At 36.9% G+C, this 22,894-nt stretch overlaps 1 protein-coding gene across 6 annotated transcripts in view; it reads left to right on the top strand.

Annotated features, from left to right (window-relative positions):
• C12H1orf112 (chromosome 12 C1orf112 homolog) overlaps window positions 1–22,894 on the top strand; it is a 58,549-nt gene that overhangs the window by 17,324 nt on the left and 18,331 nt on the right. For 5 of the 6 annotated variants that reach the window (XM_030823996.1, XM_004089817.3, XM_030823998.1 and 2 more), the window contains 8 exons: window positions 8,773–8,853; window positions 10,493–10,557; window positions 14,159–14,307; window positions 14,823–14,952; window positions 16,386–16,572; window positions 17,379–17,461; window positions 17,814–17,865; window positions 19,540–19,629. In XM_030823996.1, the coding sequence (XP_030679856.1) occupies window positions 8,773–8,853; window positions 10,493–10,557; window positions 14,159–14,307; window positions 14,823–14,952; window positions 16,386–16,572; window positions 17,379–17,461; window positions 17,814–17,865; window positions 19,540–19,629 (837 nt within the window). Of the gene's footprint in view, window positions 1–8,772; window positions 8,854–10,492; window positions 10,558–14,158; window positions 14,308–14,822; window positions 14,953–16,385; window positions 16,573–17,378; window positions 17,462–17,813; window positions 17,866–19,539; window positions 19,630–22,894 lie in introns of those variants that run through there. The other variant, XR_004032609.1, reaches the window with a different exon arrangement.

The raw sequence follows: 22,894 nt of genomic DNA, 5'->3' as shown, positions 1-22,894 counted from the left end.
CCAGGAGGTGGAGGTTGAAGTAAGCCGAGGTGGTGTCACTGCACTCCAGCCTCCAGCCTGGGCAACAGAGTGAGACTCCATCTCAAAAAAAAAAAATGATCAAAGAAAGGTGAATTTTCATCTACTCTATTTCTGCTGAGGAAAATGGACTATTTTCAAATATTTTTAATAAAGGTCAAAATGAGGGATCATATTCCATTAGCGAACCATCCAACTCTGTTTTGATTGGGTTTAATGAAGATTTTGCTCTGTTGGAAAAGAAACATAGCTAATTAACATGTAAGTTAAGATATGTTATTTTCATATGAAATAATTCACAAATTAAGACAGTAATTTATTTAGACTTAATTTTACAGCACTATTTAAAGCTGTTTGGATTATAGTGTGTATTATAAACTTGGGTGGTGGAACAACCAATATTTATTGAGCTAAGTTGCTTAAATGTCAGACACTGTTTAAATCTCACAATAATCCTGTATTAGCCTCATTGTAGATGAGAAAACTGGGCCACAGAAAGATTTAATAACTTTCCCCAGATCATATAGTAGTTGTAGTAGGACCAGGACTTAAATCCAGGCAGATGAATCTATAGCCCTCCCTGCATACTATTGGCACTACCCACTGTTTTATCAATTTACAAATGTAATACGTAATCAGAAAACTCACACATATTACACAAGTATCTAACATGGAAAGTGAAATCCTATTTTTGTCTACTAGAAAGAGTCACAGGAAAGATTTTGATTTATTTTGGGGGTGGGAGAAAACTAACATTTAACACATTTAAAAATAATGATAGGATTATGTTATCATTAGAGTCAATAGACAAATCTCTGAAAACAAAACGTTTTATTTGGGAGGAAGTAATTGCACTTTGGAGCATTCATGCAGACCAATTGTTCAGTATGTCCACAGAAAAAAGAGAAGGTTAGCAGTCTTATAAAAAAGGAGAAATATTACATATAGCTCTTCAAGAAAGTCCATTGGCACTAGATTTGGGGAGCTGTCAAGCTCTGATTGGTGAGTGCTGGCAATGGGTAACACTGGTCTTAGAGTTGCACCAGGTTTTTTCAGTAGCCCTTAGATAAAACTGGTTTTCGGTTACAGCAGGCAGTTTCAGCAGCCAGGCCTACAGAGAATTACATTTTGGGAGAAATGTTTTGTGCCCTGAGTGCTTTTCCCCTAGACCTGTTGACTCTGGTTTAGTTGGATATGACAAGAATGACTCAATTTGTGTAATTAATTTTTACATTATGCAAATTGTTTACAATTTGATTTTTTACTTATATGATTATACTATAAATTTATAGTTGACCCTTGAACAATGCAGGTCTGAACTGCACAGGTCAACTTATGCAGATTTTTTTGAATTGTCATTTATTACCATAAAATAATACAAATCTATTATCAAAGGTTAAAATTTATCAAAACTTAGCACACAGAGACCATACATGGTACCATGCAGTTGAGAGAAATGTAAACAAAGGTAAAGATGCAGTATTAAATCATAACTGCATAAAATTAACTGTGGTGCATATTGTAGTACTATTAGGTTGTGCAAAAGTAATTGCAATTTTTGCCATTATTTTCTATATATTCAATATAATGCAATAATTTCATAGCCACTTCCTGTTGCTGTTACTGTGAACTCAAGTGTTGCAAGGCCATGTGATACTAACCATCCCCACATGAGCAGTTTGTCTCTCCAGTAAGTACATTGTTTTTCTCAGTAAAAAGTTATCGCTTGAGGTGCCTCCATATTTTTTCATCATCTTTAATGCAATACAGTAAACCCATAACAAGTGCCACTAGTGATCCTGGAAGCGCTCCCAAGAATTCCTTGATACATATTGTAAATTGAGGTCTGCAACTGCAATTACCTGCCATTTCAGACAGATGATTCATCTTATAAATAGACAGTGTTAATACATACTACATATAAAATATGTTAATCAGCTGTTTTTATTAGTAAGGCTTATACTCAGTGGTAGGCTATTAGTAGTTAAGTTTTGGGAGACTCAAAAGTTATACCCGGATTTTAGACCACATGGGGGCTGGCACCCCTAGACCCCATGTTGTTCAAAGGTCAACTGTATTTAGGTGTTCTCCACATGATGCACACTTGGTTCATTTCAGTTTTCACTATATAAAAAAAGTTTTGTTTTTTTTTTTTGTTAAGTGAAAGCAAGTTTATTAAGAAAGTAAACGAATAAGGCCAGGCGCGGTGGCTGACGCCTGTAATCCTAGCACTTTGGGAGGCAGAGATGGGTGGATCATGAGGTCAGGAGTTGGAGACCAGCCTGGCCAACGTGGTAAAACCCTATCTCTACTAAAAATACAAAAATTAGCTGGGCACGGTGGTAGGCGCCTGTAATCCCAGCTACTCGGGAGGCTGAGGCAGGAGAATCTCTTGAACCCAGGAGGTGGAGGTTGCAGTGAGCTGAGATCGCGCCACTGCACTCCAGCCTGGGTGACAGCAAGACTCTGTCTCAAAAAAAAAAAAAGAATAAATAATTGTTACTCCATAGGTGGAGCAACCCCAAAGTCTCCTGGTTGACCACTTTTATGGCCATTTCCTGATTCATATGCTAAACAAGGTGTAGATTATTCCCTTTCTGGGAAAGGGGTGGGCAATTCCCATAACTGAGGGTTTCTCCCCTTTGTAGATTATGTAGGGCAACTTCTGGTTGTTGCCAGGGTATTTGTAAACTGTGATGGAACTGATGGGATTATCTTTTATCATGCTAATGCATTATAATTAGTGTATAATGAGCAGTGAGGACAACCAGAAGTCACTTTTGTCACCATCTTAGATTTGGTGGGTTTTGGCCAGCTTCTCTACTGCATGCTGTTTTATCAGCAAGGTCTTTGTGACCTGTCTTGTGCTGACCTCCCATCTCATCCTGTGACTTAGGATGCCTAACCTGGAAATGCAGTCCTGTAGGTCTTGACCTCATTTTACCCAGCCCCTTTTCAAGATGGAGTCCTCTGGTTAAAACACCTCTGACATATTTTCCTCCTCCCTTTTGTAAGGGAACCCTTAATCCTAAGGGTTGTAGAGGGACAAATAGACATCTTCTATAACTTCTTCGGGCTGAATAGGGATGATGATATTCCTGTCTAACTATTGGGGTCTCTTATATTCGGGGCAGAGAGGAGATCAGTCAGAAAGTGTCAGTATGATGAGGGCCATTCATAACTCTCAATTCCAAAAAACAGTGGTATCTGGAAGATTAGTAAGTGTTCGATTTAATAAAACATTCAGTAAGCTTATCTCATATTCCTACACAGAGAACAACAGCAGTATATTCCACAACAGTAAAGCAAAATAAGTAAAATTATCCCAAGTAAACTAAGTAAGAAGGCTTTCCATGAACTGGGCAACTGTTGGAAACCAAGCTGATTCCAGTATGAGCCCAGAATTAGAATACTGATCCAGATTTTCACATTACCATCCCTCTTGTTTCTTCTGAGCAGCAGCCAGAAATCACTGGTTGGTTCACAGGAATAAGCAGGGTTAGTCTAAATTGCAGAAAAAAAGCTCAAAAACACCTGATGAGAAAAACACTCAAAAACACCTAATAACAGGTGTACCATAGTTTTTGAAACATAATTTTTTTCTCTCTCCAGTCTCCCATTTTTACTAAAGGCAAATCATGATAAGACTGATTTGCTTTTTTATACTTGGCCTGATTATCTGTATAAAGTACAGCAAGAATAATTATTTTTCGTATGAGCTTTTTAAAATTGGCTTTGATGGAACTCTGTTTCATAAGGAAACTCAGATAAGACTTTTTAAAATATGAATTGGATAAATTCCTTTCCTCTTGAGGTCCCAAGATAACTTGGGGCTCCCAGGCCTGTCAGAAAGTGACATTCTTTACTTACCACAGGTAAGGAACCCTGTACAGGTACTGCATAAACAAGGTATGAGGCAAGTTTTCCCAAGGGCCTGTATTGGCTTTATAAGTCAAGTTTGATTCCTTAAAGGAAAGCATACTATTCCAGCCAAAGCCTTGGTAAAATAACCAGTTTCTCCAGTTGTGTCCTGTTGCAAAAGAAAACATTCGTATTGCACTTATGCAAATAACTATATTGCTGTAAGTTAAGAATATTCACAAATAGGTTCCAAATTCTGGAGAAGTCGCAAACAGATATGCTCCAAATTTTATTCACAGCGATATACTTTACTCAATTGTTAAACAGCTCAAAGAAAAGCTCAAAACAGCTCAAAAGAAGTTTTCTTGACTCTGAAAAATAAAACAAAGGATCAGCAACATTTTAAACAAAAAGTAAAAAAAAAAATTACTTCAGTCTTCTATTAGTTCAGTCCATGTAGTTAACGCTTGCGCTGTTTGATATCCACGAACACTCCAGCTCTTCATGAGAGTCCTGAAAATTTCTTCCCTCTATTTTAATGTCACAATTGCCAAAGTTATCAGAAACCTGCATTGAAAAGCAACTGTCAAAGTCCTGTAGCTGATTAAAAATCACCTTTTGATTAAAACAAGACAACAATTGTCTGTGGATGACAAAAAGCCTTAAGGCAGCCTCTGTTAAAGCCATAATTGACTGGGGATTTTGGTTACTTCTGTGGCTGATAACAATTTTATATAACAATTATAATGTACATTAAGTCATATCAGAATGATAGTTGTTTCCCATAATTTTGGAACACATGCCAATAACATTTATACAAATATAGCCCAAAGAAAGCCAAATATCATTTTATATTTGACTATGCTTCCTGTATGATTTTTATACCAAAAAAGCCAAGTTTCACCTTTGCACTAGTGTCCTATTAATGTTAACTCCAATTCTTAATAAAACTGTATAGACAAACCTAATTTTAATCAGTATAAAATTTAATCAGTATAAAATCTAATTTTAATCGGTATAACCATAAGGTAAGATTCTCATAAACCATTTACAACTCTTTACAATTTTTGTTAAAGAGTAGATTATTGCCCTCAGGAAATCCTGTTGTGATTTTTTTCCAGTGTTCAATTTATGGAAAAACTGAATAATACCCCTTTAACTTTAGCCAATATGTTCACACAGATTTTTTTTTTCAAGATTAATTTTTTACAAATGTTGTACAACTTGCTCAAACCTTCAGTGTTATCCTATTTAACTTAAAACAATCCTATCCCCCTTTAATCTAGGTCAAAAATCCACATTCCCATGCTTTCTTATAATCTTTTACCAAAAACACATTTCACTTTCCTTACATACCTGTAATGTAAAACTGTTTCTTCAGTAGTCTTCAATTACATGTTACAATGTTAACTCTTAGCAACTTTTACTTATGGTGGAAAACCTTGGTAAGTAAGGAATTCTAATTATGTACTAGGTATGGAGCCTAGGATACAGAACAGAAGTGCAGATAAGGTCTGACTCTTTCTAGCATAGCTAGGGGGCATGGCTAACACCACATGTCCCCAGGCCTTACCTAGAATCTGCTCCAAAGTTAAACAGTTTTCAAAAGTGAAAGAAGCAGTTTATGACCTTAAAGCATTTAGCAAACCTAATATCTAACCTGCCTAATTTAAACCACATGTCTTTATTTTGAAGATATTTTAATTTTACCAATAATCTTTAAAACTGTATTTCCCAGAAATTACTTTAGTCACATGAACTAAAAGGCATTCCACTTTTTATTTTTCTGACGAAACATTTAAGTGTTCATTATTTTTAAACCAGTTATCAAAGCTCTTTTATATTTCATGCACAATACATATAAATACACAGAAGAAGAGTCCAGTAGCTATAAGATTTTTCATTTGCCAGTTTTATTTATTTATTTATTTATTTTGAGACAGAGTCTTGCTCTGTTGCCCATGCTGGAGTACAATGGCATGATCTTAGCTCACTGCAACCTCTGCTTCCTGGGTTCAAGTGATTCTCTTGCCTCAGCCTCCCAAGTAGCTGGGATTACAAGCATGAGCCACCACGCCTGGCTAATTTTTGTGTTTTTAGTAGAGGCAGGGTTTCGCCATGTTGGCCAGGCTGGTCTTGAACTACTGACCCCAAGTGATCTGCCTGCCTCAGCCTCCCAAAATGCTGGGATTACAGGTGTGAGCCACCACCCCTGGCTCATTTGCCAGTTTCTTAATTGGATTACTGGCTTTAGGGTAGAGCCCTTAGAGGAACAGGGCCGGGAAAGCATGCAGTTTCTACAGCCTAATAAGCAGGCACAGTTGGAATGCAAAACAGATCCCCCAAAATTAAGTGTCCCATTTGTATACTGGATCCTGGATTCCCAAAAGAGAAACACTATGGAACAAGGCAGTCCAATGATTTTACCATGCATTTCATAGCAAAGTAACCCAAAGCCAATCAGTCTATTCTGTGATCAGCCCATCACTCATGGGAGTTGTATCTCTCAATGGGGGTTGAGGGGAAGGTGGGGACATCCCCATACCTTCTAAGTGGCCAAGAGCATGCTTCTGATCCAAATGTACAAAGATCTGAGTATCCCCCTCATGCCATTAGTTATTGCCCAAAGTATATTTCCTACCTAGTTATATACCAAGGCTCTGTGAAGTAATTTATGATACCTCCAAAGTGGAAAACATCAGATAATGCAATGCAAAACAGAACAGAACAGAGCCTTAGATTTTGAGAGGGATCTATGCACTTTTAATTCTTGGGGTTCCATGAGGAAAATAGAGGTTTTCACTAAAAAGGGATCTGTGGTGCCCCCTCTGTTTTCTGATGGAGTCCCAGGCTGTTAGAGCTTGAATATCTACTTTCAGTTAAGCTCACTTTTAACCATAGCACTTTTTAAAACGTCCTTTTAAATCCCCTATTACCCAACTTTAGCCATGCCAAAGTGCCAATATTTCTGGCTTTTGAATGTTACCAAAGGAAACCTTCCAGGTGCTCAGAGAAAGAAAAATTCAAGACAGTTCATGGAGGGGAAGAGAATCAATAAATGGTAAAGGTCACACAGATATCAAACAGAAAGTACTCATTGCCTTTGCCAGATGGAACCCGGGCCGCCAGCCATTGTAAAATGGCAAAGCCTTAGCTGCTGAGCTCCAGCACTAGGCAATTTCCATTGTTCTTTCCAGAAGGAGCCCAGAGCAGCCAATTTTGAGCTTGCAAAGGCTCAAGATAATTTTTAGAGCTAATTAAAACATGAACCCCCAAATTCCTGTCCTCTGGATGGTAGAGACAAAGAGCAAGTACTGCCATGTGGTTACAAGGTCAAGCTCCTAAGGATATTTTTCAACATGTGGTCTCTGGGCAAGATGAAAGAGTGGACAGTTGATCTGAATAACAGAAAAGAAAGGGAGAGGAGAGAATGGGAGAAAAGCATTGCTTGTGGCAGGGTGGGGAAGGTGAGGAGCTCAGGGAGGCCTGAGAAAGACCCCTCCATTGCAGTGACACAATCAAGTTCAGGCAGCACTTGTCTGTAGTGAAGGGACCTTTTTCAGCAGTTCCATCAGCTCAAGTTTCCCCTTTTGGGGAGGATAAAAGCTCCCCATGTCCCATGATTCTGTACATGCCTAATCCTTCACCCACAGCCGTCAGCAAGAGTGCAAGGCCGAGTAATCCAAAGAGAATAGCAGTTAATATCCTGTAGTGCCAAACCAGTTCTTAGCCAAGAGGGACTTTACTGAGGGGGATCTCTAACCCCCTAAATCTTAAGAAGGAGTCTAATTTTCCTAAGTTGAGCCACAAACCAAAGTTCAGTCAGGCATCCTTTCCTTTTATTAAGAGGGGTGTTTAAACCCACCCTGTCTTAGGAGAGACTCTAACTCCCGTAAGTTAGGCCTCTAACCCAATCCTCTTCATCACCTGGGTACCCTACCACTTAATGAAAGTTGACTAATTGGTGCTGCAGTCTAATTTTGGGGGCTGGAGGTCTCCTCAGTATTGTCCCTATGGGGTTTGCCAGGAAGTTATTACTGGAAAGAGGTCCTGATCCAGACCCCAAAAGAGGTCTGGATCTTGTGCAAGAAAGAATTCAAGGTGAATCCATAGAGTAAAATGAAAGCAAGTTTATGAAGAAAGTAAAGGAATAAAGAATGGCTACTCCATAGGCAGAGCAACGAAAAATGTCACATTGCATACCTATGCTAGTATTTCTGTAGACTGTATTTCCAGAAATTGAATTGCTACTCAAGGTGTTTTAACATTTCAACTTTTAATAATAATGTATTATTTTATGCTCCCACCAGTGGTAAAAGAAAGTGCTTGTTAACTTACTTCCTTACTAGTGTAGGGATATTATCAATCTTTTTAATCTTTGCTAATCAAATAACCCTCAAACCTCCCCCTTCCTCAAATATATATAATTAGGTTGTAATTTGAATATTTTTCAGTAGTAGTTTATTGGCAGTTTGTTTTGTCTTTTTTGTGAAATGTGTTTTTATGTCTTTACCTGTTTTCTTCTATATGTCATTCTTTCTTTGATTTGTAAGACCTTTTTCTTTTGACCATCCGTTAAATTGATCCCCATGTAACAAAGAATAAGGTATTTAAATTTCTTTCACTTTCAGATCAACCGAGAAGGATCACCTCTTTTGCTATCATAGGTTAAGATTTCTTTCCAATAATGTAGAATTTAATTTAATACCTCTGTTGTCATTTGTTATTTGTATTGCACCTAATCATTCAGAGTTATATTTTCTTGGAAAAATTTTATACTGTGTTTAAGAGGGTTTTTGTTTTGTTTTGTTTTTAGAAAATATCTCATTTGTAAGCTTAGCTAATTTTATATTCTTTTCTTATTATGCTTTGTTATTTCCCTTTTTGGATCAGGATAATGCTGACTACAGATTATTTCAGAAAACACTCAAATTGTGTCGTTTTTTTGCCAACTCCCTTTTGCACTACGCTAAGGTAAGGCTTTATTATACGTTACTTTATTTAATTGTAGTCCTCTCAGAAAACGAATTATTATCCCCATTCCACAGAATAGAAAACTCAAGCTCAGATAGCATATAACTTGATCAAGTCACATATCTAGAAACCGGTAAGGCTGGGATTTAAGTACAGGTGTGATTTCTTTATCATTTATGGTTAGACAATGTCTTAGAAAGTAAAAAAAAAAATAGTTTTTATTGTATTAAAAGATATAGGAAAAAGCTGATGGTCATTTGAAAATTTTTAAAGACTCCCCTGATAGAATTGATTTTTTCAAAAAGACAAGCAGCATAGTTAGGGAAAACTTTGCCTCCCTACACACCAAGTAAATATCAGATGGGTAACTACCCATCAAGTGCCATTGGTGCATTTCCCACAATGTATCTTTGCCACTGGAATACAAACCCTGCAAGCTGCAGGGAGCCCAGTGTAAGAAGCAGCCAACTACTCTTAAATGGCAGCTGCCCAGAAAGGCCAATTTGGATGGCAGTGTATCAGTAGCCAGGGTACCAGCCATGGCATTCTGGCTGTAATAAATCGTCATTGGAAACCCTTATCTTTTGTCAAAAACAGAAGAAGACAAGGTCAAAAACAAATTGAACATGGACAATGTTTTTTTAAAAACCAGTAATATCTTTTACTAATAATGTTTTGTTCACTGGCTGCTGTAAACATTCTCTGCTCATCTTTGCAAATGATCTGCCTTGATAACTTTTCTATTTATTTATTTTTTTGAGACAGAGTCTTGCTCTGTTGCCCAGGCTGGAGTGCAGTGGCGTGATCTCGGCTCACTGCAACCTCTGCCTCCCAGGTTCAAGCGATTCTCCTGCCTCAGCCTCCTGAGGAGCTGAGACTACAGGCGCCTGCCATCACACCTGGCTAATTTTTGTATTTTTAGTAGAGATGGGGTTTCACTATGTTGGTCAGGCTGGTCTTGAACTCCTGACCTCAGGTGATCTGCCTGCCTTGCCCTCCCAAAATGCTGGTATCACAGGTGTGAGTCACCACGCCTGGTCGACAACTTTTCTATTTTACAGTTATCGCTACTGTTCTGATGACTCTCAAATATGCAGGCCTCTTTAAAATTATGACACAGTTTTTAAAGTTTGAACATTGTGGTTAAATAGAACAATGAGTTTTTTAGCCTCATCCTCCTTTCATTCTCATGTTAAGAATTTTTTTTTAGTGCTGGGCACGGTGGCTCATGCCTATAATCCCAGCACTTTGGGAGGCCAAGGCAGGTGGATGACCTGAGGTCAGGAGTTCAAGACCAGCCTGGACAACATGGTGAAACCCCTCCTCTACTAACAATACCAAATTAGCCGGGCATGATGGTACATGCCTGTAATCCCAGCTGCCTGGGAGGCTGAGGCACGAGAATTGCTTGAACCTAGGAGGCAGAGGTTGCATGAGCCGAGATCACACCATTGTACTACAGCCTGGGCAACAAGAGTGAAACTCTGTCTCAAAAGAAAAGAAAAGAAAGAAAAACAAATAATTTTTTTAAAAGGGGGCACATTCAGGATTTTATTTTATTTTGTATACCTTGGTGAGATTATATGTACTAAAGAGACACATTTTTATGCAAAGAATGAATAGAGTTGTTTTATTTTAGGAATTTCTTCCTTTCCTCTCTGATTCTTGCTGTACTTTGCACCAGCTGTATCTTCAGATACACAGGTAAGAAGAATGCCATATCATTATTAAGATATAACAATGCCATCTGTGCCATGCAGTGCTTAAGTACCTACCATTTTACGATAAAACAGAGTTTTTCTTAAAGTTTTAGTAATTTTTATCTGCTAGCTTGAAGTAATTGGAGATAGAGGCTTTTGAAAGATATATTCCACATGAGTTATGCTTATCTTTGTATTTTATTAGTACCTTATACAGGAGCGATAAATAATTAGTAGGTGATAAAATCCAATGGCAAATATATATATACACAAATGTACGTATACCTTATATATACCTTTATTTTTATATTGGCATTTTTTAATCTTTATTTTTATTTTGTTTTTATGAAGTTTAAGTCACTTAGCCTCCATTTAAATTTAAATTTTGATACCTTTCTGTAATTCACTTTACAGGATGGTCTTTTTTCTGAAACTATCTCAGAAAAAAATTGAATTACAGAAAGGTATCAAAATTTAGATGGGGGCTAAGTGACTTCTAAAATTGATGGTTTCCTCCAAAGAGCCCTAAATTTGACACAAAGTGAGTTCATTTATCCAGCAGTCCTGTTGCAGCTTCATAATTCATTTAGTGTCCCAGACAACTTTTTCACACCTTTCCTTCCTCAAACTTCCTGTATCTCCCAACACCTTCCCAATTCCTCATTGTCAATGACCTCACTTCCTGTGTCACTGAGGAAAAATGGAAGCAATTAAAAGAGAGCTGCTGTATGTTTCCTCTAACACATCTACTATTCTATGTGTATCTAGACCCATATATTCATTCCCTCACTCCCATGAGTGAACTGTGCCCCTAAGACTAGCCTCTCCATTGTGCATTGGATTTCATCCTCTCTCACAGGCTCAGTGACCTTGCACCAGCAATTATTCCCTTTCCCTCTTGCATCATCAGCCTTTCCTCCACACTGGGTCACTCTCATGAGTATACACATACGCTGTTATTCTTCCCATCTTAACAATACAAAACAAAATCTCTTGACTCTACATCCTCCTACAAATACCCTCTCATTTCTCTGCCTTTCTTTACAGCAAAATTTCTAGAAAGAGTTGTCTTATACCCCTGTCTCATCTCTTTCTTGAATCTAGTCCAATCAGGCTTTCTGTACCAACACTTCATCAAAATAGTTCTTGTTAAGGTCATCAGTGACGACCACCACATTGCTGCATCCAGTAGTCAATTATAGTCCTTCTGTAACCTGTCAGTAGCACTTGATCCTCTTTTTTGAACACTTTGTTCTGTTGGTTTCTGGGACATGTCTCACTGTTGGTTCTCTTCTAGTCTTACTAGCTGCTCCTTCTCAGCCTCCTTAGCAGGTTTCTCTTCTAAGTTAAGTGTGTCCCAGCACTTACTCCTCAGGCCTGTTATCTATCTATTTTCATTTAGTCTCAAGACTTTGAATTTATGTCTCCTTTAATGTCTAACTACCAGTCAGGACATCTATACTAAATTGTCCCAAACTGAACTCTTTGATTTCCACCCATATCATCCTCATACCCAACACAATCTCCTTTTGTAACTTCTTTATTTCAGTTTAAGTGGCAATGTTATTCTTCAAATTGATCAGGCCAAAAAACCTTGCCCCTTTAACATGTTCTGTCAATGTTACCTTCAGGGTACACACACACACACACATACACGCACTTCTCATCTCCTGAACTGCTACTATCTGATCTGACCCCCTATTATTTTCTTGCCTGGATTTTGCAAAAAAACTTTCTATCTTTGCCTCACGCTAGTTTGTTCTCCACACAGTAGCCAAAGTAAATGATAAAAAACATAAATCAGATGATGTGCCTTCTCTGCTCAACCCCTCAGATGACTTTCATCAATAGAACTTCTTGTCTTTCTTTCCTTGTTTTATTTTTTTTCTCTACAGCACTGAATTAACCTCTGTTATATTATTTACTTGTACACTTGTCTGTTAACTGTCCCCTTTCATTAGAATTGTAAACTATAAAGACAATGACTTTGTATATTCTCTGTATTACCGTATCACCCACTCATGGAACAGTGCATGGCATGTATACATAGGCACTTAGTAAACATTTGTCAAATTAATTTAAAAATATTTGATTGAAAAAATAAATTCTTGAAATGATGCTTAGTAGATGTAATTCAAGTCTATGGAATTTCATTACTATGATTTATTTGTATATCTTTTATTTACTTATAATTTAATCCTCACAGTAACTCAGAATCAGTGTCACAAATGATGAAACTGAGTCTCAGGGAGGGCAAATGAATGAACCAAAGTCATGTAACTAATTGACAGATTGGTGGTTTTTCCATCACTCTACAAAAACCTCAAGTGTTTATCTTAAGTGCATACTTTAAAATGCTGTTATCCTCTGCTAGACAGAGTTTTCTCATGTATTGGCAAGTTTACAATTAATGTGGCAAAAAATATAGAATACATATCTTAGTTGACATAAGTTTTGATTGAAGTTTAGTTTAAAATCCAGTTACTGAGACATTTTCATGAAATAATCTTTCCATTCTTCAGTGTTAGTATACGGTTTATTTCTTGTAAAGCTCTTGCTTCTGAGAAACTATTAATTCATAGTAAATTCAGCTTTCTGCCTATTTAAAAACAACTTTTTTTTTTCTTTTTTGAGACGGAGTTTCACTCTTGCTGTCTAGGCTGGAGTGCAATGGTGCAATCTCGGCTCACTGCAACCTCCGTCTCCCAGGTTCAAGCGATTCTCCTGCCTCAGCCTCCCAAGTAGCTGGGATTACAGGCATGTGCCACCACGCTCAGCTAATTTCGTATTTTTAGTAGAGACGAGGTTTCTCCATGTTTGTCAGGCTGGTCTTGAACTCCCAACCTCAGTTGATCCGCCCGCCTCAGCCTCCCAAAGTGCTGGGATTACAGGCATGAGCCACCACACGCGGCAATTTTTTTTTTTTTTTTTTCTGAGACAGAGTTTCACTCTGCCGCCCAGGCTGGAGTGCAATGGCATGGTCTTGGCTCACAGCAACCTCCGCCTTCTGGTTTCAAGCGATTCTCCTGCCTCAGCCTCCCGAGTAGCTGGGATTACAGGCATGCACCACCACACCCAGCTAATTGTTGTATTTTTAGTAGAGACGGGGTTTCACCATGTTGGCAAGGCTGGTCTTGAACTCTTGACCTCAGGTGATCCACCTGCCTCAACCTCCCAAAGTGCTGGGATTACAGGCATGAGCCACCACGCTCTGCCTAAAAAACAACTTTTAATAGAAATAAGCTAGAATTTATCAGTAATAATCTTTTCAATATACATTTTTACTTTTGATTTAAGATTTAGATTTTTATAGTAATTTTAAGGATATTGTCAAAATTATATCAGTGCCTCAAAGCAACAAAGATTTCTCTAAGATTATCAACTTATCATTTTATAGAACTATGGCTATGTTTAGTTTAGAGATCTTGATCCAATTCTGGTATCAATTCAGTACTTTGAATTTTGTTTTATAAAATGCACACTTATTTTTAAAAATTTAGTTTTTAATATATTTTTACTACCAGAACATCAGTTTATAGTACTTACTCTACCTAAAATTAGAAGATAGCTATTAATGAATGAGTTTTTTTTCTCTCCCTGTCCAGCAAGTTTCCTCCAAGCCTTTATGCTACCAGGATTTCTAAAGCACACCAAGAGGAAATAGCAGGTGCTTTCCTAGTGACACTGGATCCACTTGTCAGTCAGCTGCTCACATTTCAGCCTTTCATGCAGGTGGTTTTGGACAGTAAATTAGGTAAGCTTCAAAACAGATTTAATGATAAATCATCTATTATGACATGTTAGAGACAGTGATTTCCCCTAGCCATTCTTTTTTACAATTAAGAAATTTTCATTAAGTTTCTTTTACTTTCTTTTCTTGAAACATATTTCTTATTTAAAAATTATGCCTGGCTGGGCACAGTGAATCACGCCTGTAATCCCAGCACTTTGGGAGGCCGAGGTGGGCAGATCACCTGAGGTCAGGAGTTCAAGACCAGCCTGACCAATATGGTGAAATGCCATCTATACTAAAAATACAAAAATTAGCTGGGTGTGGTGGCATGTAACTATAGTCCCAGCTACTCAGGAGGCTGAGACAGGAGAATCACTTGAACCCAGACAGTGGAGGTTGCAGTGAGCTGAGATCACACCACTGCACTCCAGGCTGGGTGACAGAGTGAGACTTTGTCTCAAACAAACAAATAAAAATTATTCCTTTATGTATTAATCAGATTTCTGCTGAATTAATGTGTTTTTATTACATGTAAGACCTGCCATGTGAACTACAGTTTCCACAGTGTCTTCTTCTGGTTGTTGTCATGGATAAGCTGCCATCTCAGTCTAAGGAAGTGCAAACCCTGTGGTGCACAGACAGCCAGGTCTCAGAAACTACAACCAGGTAGCAAACATGTTTTTATCCAGTCATTACCAATGGTTGAGAATGCCCTGTTGTTTGGAATGGTCTTGAAATTAAGTTTGTGGGTGTTTTTTTAATGAGAAATTTATGTTAATAGTTATTGTGTAGACACACACACATATACATTGCTACTTTATAAAAATAGATAAATATAAAATACATAAAACTATATTAGATGCTAAAAATATTTTAATATTTTAATTTTGTTCAGTATTGCTTAATAGCATTATAAACATTGATTGTAATAGAGTAGCTATAAGTAGAAACATTTACAAACGAGCTCTGATAAATAGAATACTAGACACTGTAAGGTATATCCTGGCAAATCTAACCTTTAATCATCTTCCTTGCCAACACCATAGTCCAGGCTCTAGTTTCTTTCTTCCCAGATTACTCTGTGCTCTAATTTTTCACCTCTTCCTGTATCCCATTCTATGTACCACAATGAGGTTAGTCTCCCTAAACCTGGCTCTGAGCTTCCTATTCTGCTCAAAAACTGAAACATGATGTTAGAACTTCTCAGCTGGATTTAAAGCCTGTCCCATACTGTTGTCATCTTCTACTTTTGCTCCTCATTCTTGTATTCATTTTCAACACATATTCCTTGCTTCTGTCACACTCCTTATTTGTGTGCTTTTACTCGTGCTTTTGTCTTCTTTACATACTTACAATTTGAACAGTTTTGTTTTGTTTTGTTTTGTTGTGTTTTGTTTGGAGCAGGGTCTTGCTCTGTCACCCAGGCTGGAGTGCAGTGGCACGACCATGGGTCACTGCAGCCTCAACTTCCCGGGCTCAAGTAATTCTCCTACCTTAGCCTCCTAAATAACTGGGACTAATGGTGTGTGCCAGCTCTCCTGGCTAATTTTTAAATTTTTTCTAGGGATAAGGTCTCACTATGTTGCCCAGGCTGGTCTTCCAACTCCTGGGCTCAAGTGATCTTCCCGCCTTGGCCTCCCAAAATGCTGGGATTACAGGCGTGAACCACTACACCCTGCCCATAACTTGACTATTTTTAATTTGTTGTTTAACTCCTCTAAGTTTCTTCAACCATTTTAATCTTAAAATGACTCTTCCTTGTCTGCTACTTATTTTCTGTTTTCCATATAATATCTAATTTAGCTATTTAAGTTTCAAGTTCCTTGAGGAACTTTGACTTTGTGTAACTCAGTACCAAGATAAACAGTTGGTAAATGATGCAAAAAATGTCCAGGAAAATTCTCCTTTAAGGAATTTCTTTGACAGTGAATATATTTTCCTTTTATGTGTACATATTCACACATGTTGGAAACTATTGCTGATTATACCTCTTGAAACATTTTCTGCTTAAACAACCTTCTATGTTACATATTATTATTATATTTGCTAATTAGTAAATGTTATTAATGTTGGGTTCAATGTTCTCAATTTCCCTGCAGGATATCTCTACTCAAAGCCATTTTCTACAGTTTTGGGCAGTGTTCTGGTGAACTCTCTCTACCTGTTCATTTACAGGGATTAAAGAGTAAGGGGAAAGCTGAGGTGGCTGTCACCTTGTATCAGCATGTTTGTGTTCATCTGTGTACATTTATTACTTCCTTTCATCCCTCACTGTTTGCTGAACTGGTAAGCATATTACTTAACTGTGCTAAGCTAAGGTTACACTTTTGCTTTCTCTTCATTGAAATTGTGATTCATATACAGAAGAAAGTGTGGGTATACTTAGTATATTCCTTTTGAATGAAACTTAGTTGTGTCCTAGAAAATGGTAATCCCAGATTCCTATGTTATTTAGATCTAATATTTGGCTAAAATATTTGAGAAAACATTTTGGGTGGGGAGGTATGCAAAGACAATGTGAGAAGAGGAAAAATATGTAGTACTTAAGTAAGTTTCAAAAGAAAAGTAAATAGCTTGTAGTATCAGGTCTCAGATCTCAGACATAATGTAGATTTTCAAAAAAATAGAATTTGATTTGAAAAGAGGTTAAGAAATTCTAGGAATTTGATACTTGTAATATCTGAAATTTAGGGATCAGTAGCATTTCAGATATTACACAATATCTAGCACCTATTAAATATTGTATGTGAATAAAGGCAGAAATAATAATATAAGCATATATGTTATTTATGTTGTTTTGAATACTTCAGGCTACTTGGAGAATCTTTGTGGATCCTAGTGATTGAGTTACTACATTTAAAATCATGTTGAACTCTCCATAGCACAGCACAGTACTTAATGTATAGTAGGTGCTCAATAAATATTGAGGGAATGGCAGTGTCCTTTCAGATACTAGAAAGTAGAACTTTCCCATTGAGGATCTGTTATTTGAATTCTGATAGTGCTTTCTTGTTTTATTTTGAGAAATATAATATTATTGCTTATTGTGAACTTTAGTATTTAAATAAATTAATTTTTCTGTTTTTGATTAGGATGCTGCTCTGCTGAATGCTGTACTTAGTGCTAATATGATCACCTCTTTGTTAGCTATGGATGCATGGTGCTTCCTTGCTCGGTACAACATATTTGCTTTTTTGTTCTTTGGATTGGTTATTAGTAGTGACAGTAGATAATTTTAAAATTGTAAGCTTATAGAAAAACTATGTTTCAATAATCCTTTAAAAATAATTCCCAAAACGCTTTGATTTCATATTACAGCATTAAATTAGGAAACAAGTTCTTTCTTTGGTTCAAGCCAATAGATGAGTACTGTTTAGGGAGTTTTGTATATTGTGATATTATTTGGTCATGGAAATAATGGCAGTTTTTAATGTCCTCATCAGAATATTTAGTGCTTTATGCAAGTTCATCTCCTTGTGTTTCTGAGTAATTGTATAAACATAGTTGCCTTCTCTTTTATATTGCAGATATGGGACTGCTGAACTCTGTGCACACCATGTCACCATAGTGGCTCATCTGGTGCGTAGAATTAGAAGGCCTAAAATACCCACTTTATATGCAGTTCCTTTGGGGATATAATAATCTTTAAGAATGTGAATATCAGCGGGAGAAATATCATAGTAACAAGATTGTTTTGACTGTCTTTGTCCTGTATTAATGCTGATACTTTTAAGAAGGATGTACTAAAAAATCGTTAGTGTGAAACTGGGAATGTTTTCTCATATTCTCAGGATTTTATGTAATTTCAGTAATTGTTCTGGGAAGGAAAGACTGGGTTAATTGAGATTACATTTAAAATTGAATGCAAAGTAGAAAATAAGAGCGACTTATAATTGATGGCCAAGAGGTCTCTCTCTTCTGTCTCTCTAATATGCCTTAGACAAGCCGACTCTTGATTTTGTTGTATTTTTTTTTTTAAGTCAAGATGATTTGAGAGGAACTTGAGTTTGACATTGATAGATGCTTTTGGCAAAAGAAGTCATGTTTTATGAATAGGTACAGACAGAAAATTAATAATGATTTCATCTTCTTAACATTAACATTTTTTGCTTTTAAATTCTGAGGTGTTTTATGTGTTCCATATAAGATGATTATGACCTGTTTGTTATGTATTTTTGTCCCTGGCCTTTAAGATCTTACGTGGGCCATACATCTTTTGTTTTCTAATAGTCTTACTGTATCATATATTTCTTGGTTAACCTTTAAAGGATTTTGTAGATCAGATCCAGTGAGGTGCGTAATAACCTGAACAGCTGACATCTATGTCTCCATGGCTGATGGTCTGGATTATCACTAACACACTTTACTAAATCCTTAACATATCTTTCACAAAGCAGATAAAGTGATTTTCATGTTATGTGTTTTATGTCTCAAGTTTCCTTTAAATAAAAGCTTTCTTAGTGCATTATGGTGTAGGAATGGATTTCTTCTAGTTCATTACGAGAAAAATTGATTCCAGGATGGAATGATATTATATTATGATAGGAATTGATAAAATTGAGTTTATAAAATTTTTTTGTTAGTGGTGGTTTTTTTCTTAGAGACAGGGTCTCTTTCTGTCACCCAGGCTGGAATGCAGTTGTGTGCAATCATAGTTCACTACAGCCTCACTTCTGGGTGCAAATGGTCCTCCTCCCTCACCCTACTGAGTAGCTGGGACTACAGGCATGCACCACTATGCCCAGCTAATTTTTAAAACTTTTTGTGGATATGGAGTTCTTGCTGTGTTGCCCAGGCTAGTTTCAAACTCCTGGGCTCAAGCAGTCCTCCCACCTTGGCCTCCCAAAGTGCTGGGATTACAGTTGTGAACCATCACACTCAGCCCCTGTTAACATCTTTTAATGAAGCTTCTGTCTTGTAGAGTTTTATCTACCTCTCTACTATTGTAGTTAGATCTGAAAAAGTTCCATGAATTGTCTTTGAGTAGGAGGACTGACATACCCAGTTATCATCAAAATGATAATTAGAAGTAGAAATTACAGTGTTATTTTTAAATATAATGTCAAAATTTCAGTCTCATTCTAAATTTAGATTCATTGAAGATAAGAAAAGCCCCAAATTAAAAGTCAGTATTACCTACCATCTTTTCCCCTAGAAAGAGCTGCTATTAATATTTTGGCATATTCTCTTCTTGTAAAAATTCTGATTCTAAATTAGTCAGTCTCTTCTCTCCTCTCTCATGTCTTTTTCCAGATAAAGTCGTGCCCTGGAGAATGTTATCAACTCATCAACCTATCAATACTATTGAAGCGTCTCTTTTTCTTCATGGCGCCACCCCATCAGGCAAGGAGGGATATCATCTTTGTCACTGTCTATGAAGCTGCTCAGAGTTGGATTCAGACTCCTTTGATAGCCTTTTTTTTTTCCATTTTTAAAAATTTATTTTATTATTTTTTCGAGACAGAGTCTCGCTGTGTCACCTAGGCTGGTTTTACAGTGGCTCGATCACAGCTCACTGCAGCCTCGACTTCCTGGGCTCAAGCAATCTTCCCACCTCAGCCTCCTGAGTAGCTGGGACTACAGGCACACGCCACTACGCCTGGCTGATTTTTAAAAAAATTATTTGTAGAGACTGGGTCTCGCTATGTTGCCTAGGCTGGTCTCAAACTGCTGGGCTCAAGTGATCCATCTCTTCCTTCCAAAGTGCTGAGATTGCAGGTGTGAGCCACTCTGCCTGGCCTTGCCTCCATTTATTTTAAATTTAAATATTGGTGTGATCTAAGCATAAATTTTTGACATGTTGATTGCTTTGCTTATTGCTGGGTATAGATTTTGATGTCCTTGCTTCGAGTTATAGATAATTATTCTAATTCTATCTTCCTGAAATAGATCTTTCCCCTTGTTTTTCATATATATTTGAGATACATGAAATGAAATGGTTCTATATCCCCTGCCCCTTTTGTTTTGAAGAGCTAGAATATTATTTTTGCTCTTAATGGTCTTTACTTACATAAACCTGTATGGCCTAGTGCAGTCCCTCAGACTGCTCACATTGGAACTGTTGTAGGAGCTCTTTTAAAAATATAAGTTCCTGGACTCTAATCTGTGGATGGGTGGGTATGGAGGCATGGGTATGAAGTAAGGCTCAATAATTTGTTTTTGTTGGTACTATCATTAAGTTCCTGCGTGAGTCAGACTTGGATCTAAGCTTGGAAACTACTAGATTAGTGAAGAGGATTAGACTTTAAGGTCCTATGGTCCTTGGTTTGAATCCTGGCATACCATGACCTTAGGCAAGTCATCCTTTCTGAACTTCATTTTCGTTGTCTGCAAAGCAGAAGATATGTATAACTATTTTGAAAAAGTTTGTAAAGACTTGGAAATAATACATGGAAAACAGGATAGTGCTAGGTTTAAGAGGGTGCTCAATAAATGCTAGGAGTTATTTCTGACTAGGGTTTTTGCCTCAAGTCCAAGTCTTTTCCTGCCCTAGAGTGGTTGGCCAGGAACCAGAGGTACTACGCCTACCTCTTAGCCTTCTTTTTCTTAAAGGTAGCCCCACCTATTAGCCCTCTAAGAGCATGGGGAGCTTGCTTGCTTCCAAAAGAATTTTCTACTCCAGATCTCTTAGAAGAAGTGGGACTGGGAGGGAAAGGGTCACATATCATAAGACTTTAAGAAAGTCACTTTCCTTTTTTTTTTTTTTTTTTTTTTAATAGAGACAAGGTCTGGTTATGTTGTCCAGGCTGGTCTCAAACTTGAACTCAAACGATCCTCCTGCCTTGGCGTCCCAAAGTGCTGGGATTAGAGGTGTGAGCTGTTGAGCTCAGCTGCCACTTTCCTTTTAACCTCAATTTTCTTATTTATACAACAGGAATAAAATTATTTTCCCAAGGTGGTTATGAAATTTTAACTTTTAAAATAATATAACTCAGAATGAATTAGCTATGAGGTCTAGAAGCAGTGTTCTAAATTAGATAAATTATAGTCTATGCCTAGAGATCTCTTACTCTCAGTTTTCTAAATTTTTCCAAATAATTGAGGCTATCAGATATGTAAATTATAGGTAAATGAGGAGTTACTTTTAATTTGTATCTTCAGTTATTAAATGCAGATTTTGTTTATGTACAAGTTATTGTGATGAAATTTAAGAAAACCTGAATCTGAATACCTATTTTGAGAGTCCTTAGGAGAGTTAATTATAAAATTGAGATAGATACTAATACTCATATGGCAGTTAAGAAACTTGATAAGATATACATATGGCATGAAAAGACCATTTAACAAATGTTAGGTCTCCTCTCCTGCTTGGCTCTTTTTTTTACCCCTTAAGACATTATCCTTTCTCTTAAAGGAAGGAGGAAGGGAAATAATATTTTTGAGACTGTACCAGGCCAGGCACTTAATTCATTTAGTCCTTACAGCAGCCTTGTGACAGATAATATTGTGTCCATTTGACAGATGAAGAAACAGTAGCTCGGGGAAATTAAATAACTTCCACAAATTCACACCTAACAGCTGATCTGGGATGCTGAGGCAGGAGAATCGGAGGATCGTTTTATTTAGCCGAAAGTTCAAGTCCAGCCTGGACAACATAGCAAGACTGTCTTATTGTAAAAAAAACAGCTTGGAAACCACTGTACTATCTCATGATATCTTAAGGAACATAAAATCTAGTAGAAATTATAAATTTATAAAGATACTCATATTAAAGAGTGGTTTGTGATGAATGCCAAAACTGAGGCACAAATCAAATGTTTTTGGGTGTTCGTAGCTGAGACAGTCATTTCTGAAGAGGTGCAGTATGGGAACAGGTAGGCATAGGAGTTGGGAGTTGATGGCATTTGAGGTACATGTTACAGGATGAATGCGGAAGGTTGTGGGACTAGAGAAGCAAAGGTAAGAAAGGATATTAGAGAAAAAAGGAGAAGCGAGCAATGAAACTTGAAATAATTATTCAGCTATATGCATTACAAGATGGTGTCTTTTTAAATAGTAAAATAACCCAAATTTTTTTACAAGTGATGTCACCTTAACATAAATGAAAATAGTTAATCCCAGTATGGTGATAATATACTTTAAAAAACAAAGGTGTCTATGATGCTAATTTGGAAGAAAATGCTAATAGATGTTAGAATGCATTTACTGTTCTAATAGTAATTATTGAATATCACATTATTTCTTTTAGTATGTAACTATTAGTAGTATTCCATTGTATCAAGAAAAGCGAAAATACAAGGAGGTTACCTACTTGAGGGAAAAGTATTTAATATGCCTTATCTAAGCACACTGATAGTTGTACTACCTTTTTAATGTGAAGTAAAAATTACTGCATTTGCATTTTAAACCCACAAGTGTATTCTCTTTCCGGTTTTAAGAAAAGAAGTCATAATTCTCTGTGTATTGTTCCCTTATACTTTAGTCTTTTATGAACTATTTTGTCATAGCAGTTTTAAGTCTTTAGAATTGTGTTGAAACCAGGGTTTTCAACCTCAGAATAGAATCTTGAACTCTTTCTGTAACAAATTTTGGCAATACCTACCCTTTTATGTTGTCCAGGACATTATTTTTTTAGTTTCTATTTTGGAAAGGGAAGTAGTTCACTCAC

The sequence above is a fragment of the Nomascus leucogenys genome, chromosome 12 (genome assembly GCF_006542625.1).
Source record: "Nomascus leucogenys isolate Asia chromosome 12, Asia_NLE_v1, whole genome shotgun sequence".
In the NCBI taxonomy this organism is placed as follows: Eukaryota; Metazoa; Chordata; class Mammalia; order Primates; family Hylobatidae; genus Nomascus; species Nomascus leucogenys.
The sequence above is the reverse complement of the archived record's forward strand: the minus strand, read 5'-3'. Positions and strand labels throughout refer to the sequence as shown.